Source organism: Sander lucioperca, chromosome 18 (genome assembly GCF_008315115.2).
Source record: "Sander lucioperca isolate FBNREF2018 chromosome 18, SLUC_FBN_1.2, whole genome shotgun sequence".
Classification (NCBI taxonomy): Eukaryota; Metazoa; Chordata; class Actinopteri; order Perciformes; family Percidae; genus Sander; species Sander lucioperca.
In genome coordinates, this window is record NC_050190.1 from 4,183,926 (window position 1) to 4,194,006 (window position 10,081).

Below are 10,081 nucleotides of genomic sequence, written 5' to 3' on the forward strand. Positions count from 1 at the left end.
TGACCTATGTTTTACTTTTATTTCCTCTATTTATCCATGGAAGTTTCAAGCAATGATTTTTGCTCATATCCCACAACTGCACATTCACAGTTGGAAGCTGCCTTGTGCAACCACAGTTATTTGTGAAGTTGGGCTACAGGACCTTCCTCAGGCAGTAATGAGTAAGGGGCAAATGCAGCTCTTTCACTTTCCTCACTCCCAGTATCCTGCTGGTTTGGGGAGCATACAAATATGCTATCTTTGACACCACTACTGAAGACAGCGTGCGGAAATGCAACAAGACAAAAACCTCATCTTGTGTTCACAATGATTGATTTAGTTTATTTTGCTCATACTTTACCATTTTTAAGTCTATTCAAGCATTGCCCCAGACAGACATCATCCATTATCAAAATAAGTATTGAATAGGCTATATCATTTTTGCATTATTAGTCAATATTATATATATTTGTTTTTGTAGCAATGTTGGATGTTTATGTGTTGTTGTTTTTTGCATCAACAAAGCACCTTAATTTGTCAGGTATTTAATCACACTGGATTAGGCAAAAAAGACATTCCTGTCAGGTTATCCATTAACAGTTTCCCAACTAATTCTTCTGAAAATTCCCAGCATCAAAAAATATGTCAATACCGTGAATCGATTTTGCATTAGGTCTCAACACAATTTCAACTGTACTAATCAATTCATGAACTGGATTGAAATAACTTTTTAAAGATTGAAAGGTCATGTTGTCTTGACCTCAAACAATCACCCGCAACGCCCTACAGACTCCAACTGTAATAACTCGGCTACACGGGCTTTTATTTTATAAATATACCGGAAGTCTTTCCTCATCATATATCACAAGCTGCTTAAAAACAAACACAACACCAGTTTGACGTCACTTGGGAGCCTGGTTCGGTCAGTTGTCATCTACGTAGAAGGGAAGGGCATGACATGGATCTAAATTTTCCGATGTACAATTATACATGCGTCGTAGCTTGTTAAAAGGCTTTTTTGTTGTTGCTGTTTCTATGTACCACGTTAGCGGTTCATTTCGTTTTGACATCTTGAACAAACAGTGGCTAGCATACCGGCTGCCTATCTTGTAACTTACTTAACTGTTAAAGGTAACCGTTAACGTTAGCTAGCTAATTTAAACAGAAAGCTTCCGCATGGCGTTAATCCTATTTACGAGGTCTCGGGCACCTTTAGTGAAAACATCCAGGTCGTTAAAGAACGAATTCAGGAAAGGTAAAGGTAAGGGTTCTATGTTCGTTTGTTACTGCCTAGTTAACTCACTGTTTATTATGTCTATGGGGACGAAACAAAGCTAACAGTTAACTTAGCATCAAGGGGAGTCATGTATTCACAGAGGCAGGTGGTGCTGCTGGGGTGGCCCTGTTTGGGGTTTTTTAGGAAGATGGTGGATGACTCAAGGTGACAGGATAACTAAGCATGGCACTTAAAACCGTCTATCATTTATTATTATAAGCTACGAACCAGTTAATACTTTGTAGAAAGGTTGTATTGCATGTAAGGTTTAGCTAGCTAGTGTTGGTGTCACTGCTCGATACTCCGCACCTTTTCTGATGATAATTCAATAAGGAGCCAAACATGATTTGGGACTCAGGTTATCTGAGGACAAGCTGGCGTCTGTTACTGGCGAGCGCCCCCTTTCTCTCACTGCAGACTGTGAGGATGCTCGCTGTGTATGGCAGGCAGGTCCTCGTCTGTTTATTCAGCATCCACATAAGATAATAGCCCTATCAAAAACGAATGAGGCTATATAATATAGCCTCATTCGACATATAATATATAGTATATTATGTCTTGGCTATATATTGTGCTCATTTTGAACCCAAATGCCTTGTTTTGCGACCATGAATCACAGTTTATCTTGGTGGTCTGTTTACTGTTTACTGTTTATGTTTGGGCCAGGAAGTGAACTGTTGAGCCACAGGAATGTTGAATGTTGCAAATGCAGAGCACTGTGATGTGTGTGTTTTCCCAAACTGTGACTGGTTACTAACATTTTACTTTTGGTTAATGTTATGTATGTATGTATGTCCCACCTTTTGAATGATGTTATATGCGGTATACGTGCAGTTTAGTGTCCCAAATTATATTCCAAAAACTGAGTGTCCCAAATGATGAGGGTCTTATTTGAGACAGGTTAGTGATAGGGTTAGGGTAGCACAGGTGGTTTAGCAGGTTCATAATTAATTAAGGACATTGTATGGGGAATTTGGGATACTAAACTGCACGTATACCGTTATATGCAATTATTTATGTCAGGGTAAGGGACAACAACATTAATCTCTAAGTCACACTACAAAGGCAACTTTGTTCCACCTTTTGTAGTGTTATTCAGTTAACAGAGCTCAAAATATTTCATAAATGTTTGCTTTGTCTGCCCAACAGCCCAAAAAACACCCCCATAAAGTATTCATTTTATGATATGATACAGAGCCAGCACTTTCAATTTGTGAAGCTGTAACCAGCAAATAGCTGGCGTTAAAACAATTATTCATTATCCGAATGAGTATTCTAATCTTTGCAATGTAAGTCAATATGACCACATGTTTTTGATAAGCAGTGTTTGATAACCGGGCATAGATATTAAGGTCATATGTCTTGTTGCATGTTTTTTTTGTTGTCAAATACAACATATATAGGTGTATCACAGCTGTCAGTGAGTTGAACATATTAGAGGACAATGCTACTTAAGGATATAGTTTTTGTCTCTATGTCTCTTAGTTGGTGCATTAAAGCGGTGCTTATAAATAAATGAGAGGGTCATAAAGGGAATTTGTCTGTCTGCACTGGCCAGACTGTGCTATTGGCTTTAGGCCCAGACTATCAGACAAATTGTGGCGCTTCCACAAGGAAAGGTCAATGCCTGTTATAACTCCACCTGAGACACACTGACCTTTTTTTCCCCCAATCTGTTTCCATGTCTGTGTTGACAACACGAGTGCTGTTACGTGCCCATAGTATGGCGGGGAAAAACACTGCTACTATTCTGGTCGAGATGTTATTCATTATCCCTTATGAGTAAGTGATCAGCATGCATTGAGGCCTTGAGTCGAGAGTTACGTTGACCAATGGGCTTTTAGGTCCTGCGCTGACTCCTGAACATTGACCAGTATGCAGTCTTAGCAAAGTGGATTTGTAACAGTCATCAATCAAATGTCGCAAGGTCAGAAGTAGTAAAGTTTATAACATTATCTAACACAGCGTCAATAAACTACTGGAGAAACAATAACGTTTCAGTTGCGATAAAGAGAGGATATTCATGCACTGGTATAAGTGTCCTAATAATGGTTGTGAGGAGGCATTGCAACAATATGGAGCTGGTATTTTCTTTAGTTATTTAGAGCGTTTACTCATTTTATGTGGTGAGACCACTCTCATTCAAACTCAGTTCACACACTGAGAAGCCTGAAAATGTGAGTTTCAGTTGTCTCCGCACTAACAATCAGTGTGACTGAGTGTTGTCCACGGGGAAACGACCCAGAAACGTCATATGGCTACTGTGAAAGGGGGTGCTTGACATTTGAGAGCCACTAAAGCCACGTACTCAGAAAGTCAGGCATATCAAAGTCAAGCACAGTCTGGATGTTAGCGTACCAACATACTGTCCAGTAAACACGCTTATTTTGAGTCCATGTCACTGTTGGTTCCAAGCTATGGTTTGTTTTCAAGTGGCCAGCCACTGTGGAGCTAAAGAAATATATAAAGAAAATATGATGTAAATATTGTATTGTTATATGATGTCACATGTATGAGAATGTGCTCAATTTAAAGGACAAATCCGGTGCAAAATGAACCTAGGGGTTAATAACACATGTACCGAGTCGACTATTCTCTGGGATATGTTTTCATGCTAATCCAATGTGACCAGTTTTAGCGCAAACCGCTAATTAGCTTATAACGCTAGTCGTCGGGGCACGCGAAAGTAAAAAGAAATCTCTATTTCTATACCACTAACAAGGCTCAAAATAGCACCACACTTCAACATGTAAACGGAGGGATTGAGAACTTTGTGAGTGTACAGACAGTTTATTAAAAAGATAGTTTATAAAGACAGTACTGTTTTATGTATACATGCGGGTGCCATCTTGGGAAAACAGTCATGACCAGTCGAACGCCGAACGCCGTGTAACCATTAACCAGTAACATAGCTCAAGCATGGCGTTCGTCGTTCGACTGGTCATGACTGTTTTCCCAAGATGGCGCCTGCATGTACACATGAACGGTACTGTCTTTATAAACTATCTTTTTAAAACCTGTGCCATGACACATAGCGTTAAAAGCTAATTAGCGGTTTGCGCTAAAACTGGTCACAGTGGATTAGCATGAAAACATATCCCAGAGAACGGTCGACTCAGTACACGTGTGTTATTAACCCCTAGGTTAATTTTGCGCCGGATTTGTCCTTTTAATTAAAGTATTTTTGATAATGAAATGTTATTTTTACGCAGAAAAGCCCAACCAGGGACAGGGGTCGCATACTAGCTTTGGCTAGAAATCCTAAATGCAACGCATCTGTATCATGGTATTGTAACCTGTTACAATGTTTTTTGCTTTGTCCCTGACAAATAAATAAATACAAATAGAAAAAGCAAGTTAAATATTCTTACAATGGCCATGTATTTAGCATAGGGCTGGCCGATATGGAGAAAATCAAATATCACAATGTTCTTCACCAAATACTTGATGTCGATATTGTGGACAATATTGTAGGGTTGACTTGCTTTCACAAAATATTTTTACAATGAGATTTTAGATGAATAATCATCAGTAATGTGGGCATAATGACTAGGTGGGTAAAGGCAAATAATAAAACCGCTAGTAAGTCTGGTAAGGTCAGAAAATTACATCACTTTACTGTAATGTAGCCTTTAAAACCAGACAAGACATTGACAACACTTGTGCCATAATACGATATCTAAAATGTAAGACGATATCTAGTCCCATATATCAATATACAGTAGATACAATGCCCAGCCCTAATTTAGCGCACACAATCGTATTGTTTGGTGTTCTAGATCTAATGTTAAGAAACATCTGTGATGGGAGTTATCTGGTTGATAAACCGATTATGTCGCCCTACCAACAGTCCTGTACAGTCCATACGCATCAGTCAGAGTGCTGCAGGCTGCGGGTCACACAGGAGTCAGCTGTTGCAGGTAAAAATCAAGCAGGCAGGGCATAGTCATGACCTTCCAAAGCCAGATCTAGTTTAGTTCAAGGCAAGACCAGATCCAAAGGGGATCAAGACTAAAACCATAGTAATAATCAAAAGACCTACCCAACACCAACATGGCAAATCAATACTATAGATTACTTTGCAAATGCAACAGTAATGCGTAAGAAGTCAACAAAGATACAGATGTTTCTGTGGAAGTATTTATTCATCAACATCCAAGTTGTGCAGAGAATGAGAAAGAAGAAGTTAGGAGGGTTGGGACATATAAATGTGGTTATTAGAGAAACGTGCTTGCTGGAATCATTTTGAGTTGTACTTTACTTTAATGGGGTTTTGAGCGGGAGTCATGAGTCTCTATTATGCAATTTTGTGGCTACACAGGAAGAAATGACCATATTGCCTGAGAAATGGAGAATTGAATTGTATAAAAAAAAAAGTGAAGTGAACCATGTTAGTACAGATCCTTGCAAAAATCACACAGTACAACAATGATTTCAATTTTTAAATTTGAATATTCTTCAACCGAAATGAGAATAATGATATGAAAGTGATCATTCCCTCCAATATCGTGAATCATATCGCAATCGCAATATCAGTCAAAATAATCGCAATTAGATATTTTCCTCACATCGTTCAGCCCTAGTGTCTATGTGTAAAGAATGTTTCGTAAGTATTGTGATTCCAAATGGTTATGCAACCTTAATTACAAAATGATCTACTGTACCTAATGTGACATACAGTCATGTGAACAAATTAGGACACCATGCTAAAGTTGACTAAAAAGAGGAATAAAAAAATCATCTTTAGGAAATTGATCTTAATGCCTTAATTAAAAAAAAATGAGGAAAAATCCAATCTTTAAGGACACCAATTTTCTTTGTGAATGAATAATGTATCGTAAATAAATAAATGTTCACCATACCTAGAGATTGGTATGGTTTTATTTCAGTTAGCTTAATAGCTGGTTTGATTTGCATTGAGAGATGATTTTATGGAAAGTACCCCATGCCAATCTCTAGGTATGGTGAAGGGTATGTGATGATGTGGGGCTATTTTAATTCCAAAGGCCAAGGGAACTTTATCAGGATGCATAGTATCCTGGATCCATGAAATAACTGGCCTTTAAAAATAAAAATCTGCCTGCCTCTATGGGAATTTAACATAGGGGTGTACTCACTTATGCCCCCTGTATTTTAAGGAAGAACATTTATTTATTTACGATACATTATTCATTCACAAAGAAAATTGGTGTCCTTAAAGATTGGATTTTTCCTCATTTTTTTTAATTAAGGCATTAAGATCAATTTCCAAAAGATGATTTTTTTTTAATTCCTCTTTTTAGTCAACTTTAGCATGGGTGTCCTAATTTTTTTTCACATGACTGTATGTTTGACTGAAAAAGATGTGAATGTGAAACCAAAACTGTAAAAAACAAACAAAAAAACAAAACAAAGGTCTAAGGTTGCACTGCTTATACAGCCCAGGCAATTGGTATAGGGTTAGGTAATCTAGTGTATTTCCAGGGTTTTCGTTCTGTGCTACAGTAGGCGGCTGCTCGCTCAGCCACAAAGGTGACACTGTTCCAGTAAACTCTGTATCCTCCTGGCTACCGGCCACTGCCTGTCATGTTCAGCCAGGCCTTGCTGGATTCACTCCAGCCGGCCATGTGAGAGCCAGAGGAATGGGTGTGGTTAGCCCATGTGCTCTGATGTGATTGGTTGGAAGGGTCTCCCCACTCCGCCTTCTCTCTGCATGCACACCACACTGATAGCACCTCTGTGGTTTAGGAGCCCCACTGTGGGCCTCACTGAGGGTATGAATGAATATCCTGGCCTCCAAGACAGATCAGTGGAATCAGTGGTGTAGTCTAATGTATTGTAGTGGGTATATAAATATATTGGCCTATACATATGGGCCAGAATCTGCCTTTGGGGGAGGGGGGGCATATCATAGTGCGGAGGTCTGGGTGTCCTCCCCCAGGGTTATTTTGAGCGTCAAAGACTTCATTTCCTGCATTCGGGGCACAGAGCATAGTGCACATAGACACTTAATACCATATACAGGTATTGCATACGTCATCATCGCTTCTGGCTACTTATTACTTTGGTTGCACTTTGAAAGGTCAGCGTCAACGAGGTAACAATGGAAATAATTTGAACTTTGAGCGCAGCGCTCGGTGGCAATTTCGAGCAGTGAGCCACGCCAAGGGTAGCCCTTCTCCTAGTTGTCTCCAGCTGCTCTCCCCATAGGGCACAGCCAGCGCTGATCATGTGTAGGCTACTTTATGTCTAACATTTGCATGCTACCTTGATTTTTTTTATTTATGTAAAAGTACCAATACTGCCCTGTGCAAATCCTCAACTACACATGAAAGTCCTGCATTCAGAACCTTATTTAAAATTATTAACAAATCTTACTTAAAGTCTGAAAGGTAAAAGTACTCATTAAACTGGTCCCTGTAAGTGTTTTACTATGATGTTTTTGGATTCATATTTCAATTCAATTAATCGAAAATTGATTACAAAAACAATGTAATCGAGAAAAACAATTATCTTTGCACGTTACATTTTCCAAGTAAACTCTTATTTTGTCTTGGGTTCTGAATGACCCTCGTGCTTTCGCCCCTCCCCGAATTTGAAAATATTTTTTTTTTTACATGATTTATTTTAAATGGAATTTTACAAAGTTCCACGGGAAAAGTATTCAGGGAAATTTTTTAAGGGTTTTTTAAGGTGTGTTTTCACTGTTGATTTGTGAAGTTCAATGAATTCAACATCTTTCCAAAAGTCAATGAGTATTCGTGTTAAATAATTGTGATTTCGATATTGACCAAAATTATTCTGATTCTGATTTTTTTTTTTTTTTTCATAATCGAGCAGCCCTATGCTGCATTCATCTATATGTTGTATTTTACTGCTGTGTGGTTTTGCTCGTGTCATATCTGGGTCAGTGAATTCAGTAATAAAGTTGCATTTACAGTGGTGCTCATAAGTTTATGAACCCATGCTAAAGTTGACTAAAAAGAGGAATAAAAAAAATCATCTTTTGAACTTCATCTTTAATTGATCTTAATGCCTTAATTAAAAAAAATTAGGAAAAATCCAACCTTTAAGGACACCAATTTTCTTTGTGACTGAATAATGTATCGTAAATAAATAAATGTTCTTCCTTAAAATACAGGGGGCATAAGTCAGTACACCCCTATGTTAAATTCCCATAGAGGCAGGCAGATTCTTATTTTTAAAGGCCAGTTATTTCATGGATCCAGGATACTATGCATCCTGATAAAGTTCCCTTGGCCTTTGGAATTAAAATAGCCCCACATCATCACATACCCTTCACCATACCTAGAGATTGGTATGGTTTTATTTCAGTTAGCCTAATAGCTGGTTAGATTTGCATTCAGAGATGATTTTATGAAAAGTACCCCATGCCAGAACCTGCAGTCAGCTGCTGATGTGTGATTTGCTCCTTTGCTCATCAGCAGCAGTTGATGAAATCCCCGAGTGTGCTCTCTGTGTGTTTGGGTCCCATCTGTCTAATGGCTGATTATCAGAACACAGCTGCTCATGTTTTTTTTTTCTTCCCTCTTCCTTTCAGGAAAAGCACAAGATGGTGCCTGTTTCAACTGCACAGCGCTCAGACTCTCCAGTCAAAAGTAAGCCAATAAAATCTGGGCCTTCCACCATGTCTATATTTCCTGCAAACATCTGAAAATAATTTATATAAAAGGTCTTTAAAGCTTTGTGGTGTCTTTGATGCTGCTTTTATTTTAGAGACCAGCCCTGGTTTGATTGTAATTTTGGGAACTCTGTGCCCCATGTCTTATCTTAAATCTAACCATATCTTTTGCAAATTCCAACTTCACTGCCATTTGACTTGTGCTTCTCCACTGTTGCATGCAGCGTTTTCTATGTCTTTGCACACCAGACTGACGCAGCTGCTGCTGCTGCTAGCCTTGTCTGTACACATGTACTGTATGTTTCCCATTTCCCCTGCACTCAAGCAGTAATATACTTCATGTTAAACATAAATGTATACTGATTTGATTACAGCAAAGACAACATCGGCAGTATTGACGGCAAAATAGACTACAGAATATTTCGTTCTGTATTGAAAGGTGCAATATTTGAAAATTACATTTATATCTGCATTTATGTCAAAACCTAGAGACTTTCAAACATCAAAATGTCATTTATTAAATGTATTTGTGTCAAAATGACATATAAACATCTTTTCCTATTCTATTTTGCCTGGAAACGCTTCCAACACATTTGCGTGTCGCGTGAAAAATAGGCGTCGGTCCTATTTCTATCATGGACGTGTTTTTGCCGCGCCTGAGATGAGCGTGTCACGCAGGCAGCGTGCAAGCTCTAACCTGTTAACATGGGAGCGGAAATAAAAACGGACACGCCACGCAGCTGACACGCTCACGCCACGCAGTCAGTGTGCAGGAGCCTTTACAGTAGTACATTACACCTTTTACTTGTCCAAACATCATTTTAAAAGATTACGTCTTTAAAGCCTTGTGGTTTCTTGGTTGCTGTTTTGATGTTAGAAACCAGGCCGGATTCACACGTCCACATTTTCTGAAAGGTCTATACTTTTTTGTTTCTTTCAAGTAAAAGTCTTGAAAGATTTCCCTTAATAAAACATGCAGACACACTTATTTTTTTATAATATACAGAGACAGTTAGTGGTGGTTTTATTATTATATATATATTATATTATTATAGCATTTGAGGGGACATTTTAAAACCATGCATATCTATTTTGCAACAAGTATTTACCAGCATTTTGTTAATCAATATCTGGATTCGGATATACAGATTTTTTTAATTTTTTTTATTTGTCTTTAAAAATAAATAAATGTCAGCGTTCTCCCT

The 10,081-nt window shown here is 38.3% G+C and overlaps 1 protein-coding gene across 6 annotated transcripts in view; it reads left to right on the top strand.

Annotated features, from left to right (window-relative positions):
- The first annotated feature begins 865 nt into the window (after window positions 1–865).
- The window catches only part of letm1 (leucine zipper-EF-hand containing transmembrane protein 1), a 44,575-nt gene continuing 35,359 nt past the window's right edge, over window positions 866–10,081 (top strand). For 3 of the 6 annotated variants that reach the window (XM_031280294.2, XM_031280295.2, XM_031280293.2), the window contains exons 1-2: window positions 867–1,240; window positions 8,796–8,853. In XM_031280294.2, the coding sequence (XP_031136154.1) occupies window positions 1,156–1,240; window positions 8,796–8,853 (143 nt within the window). In that variant the 5' untranslated portion in view covers window positions 867–1,155. Of the gene's footprint in view, window positions 1,241–8,795; window positions 8,854–10,081 lie in introns of all 6 variants that reach the window. The other 3 variants (XM_031280292.2, XM_031280291.2, XM_031280297.2) reach the window with 2 other exon arrangements.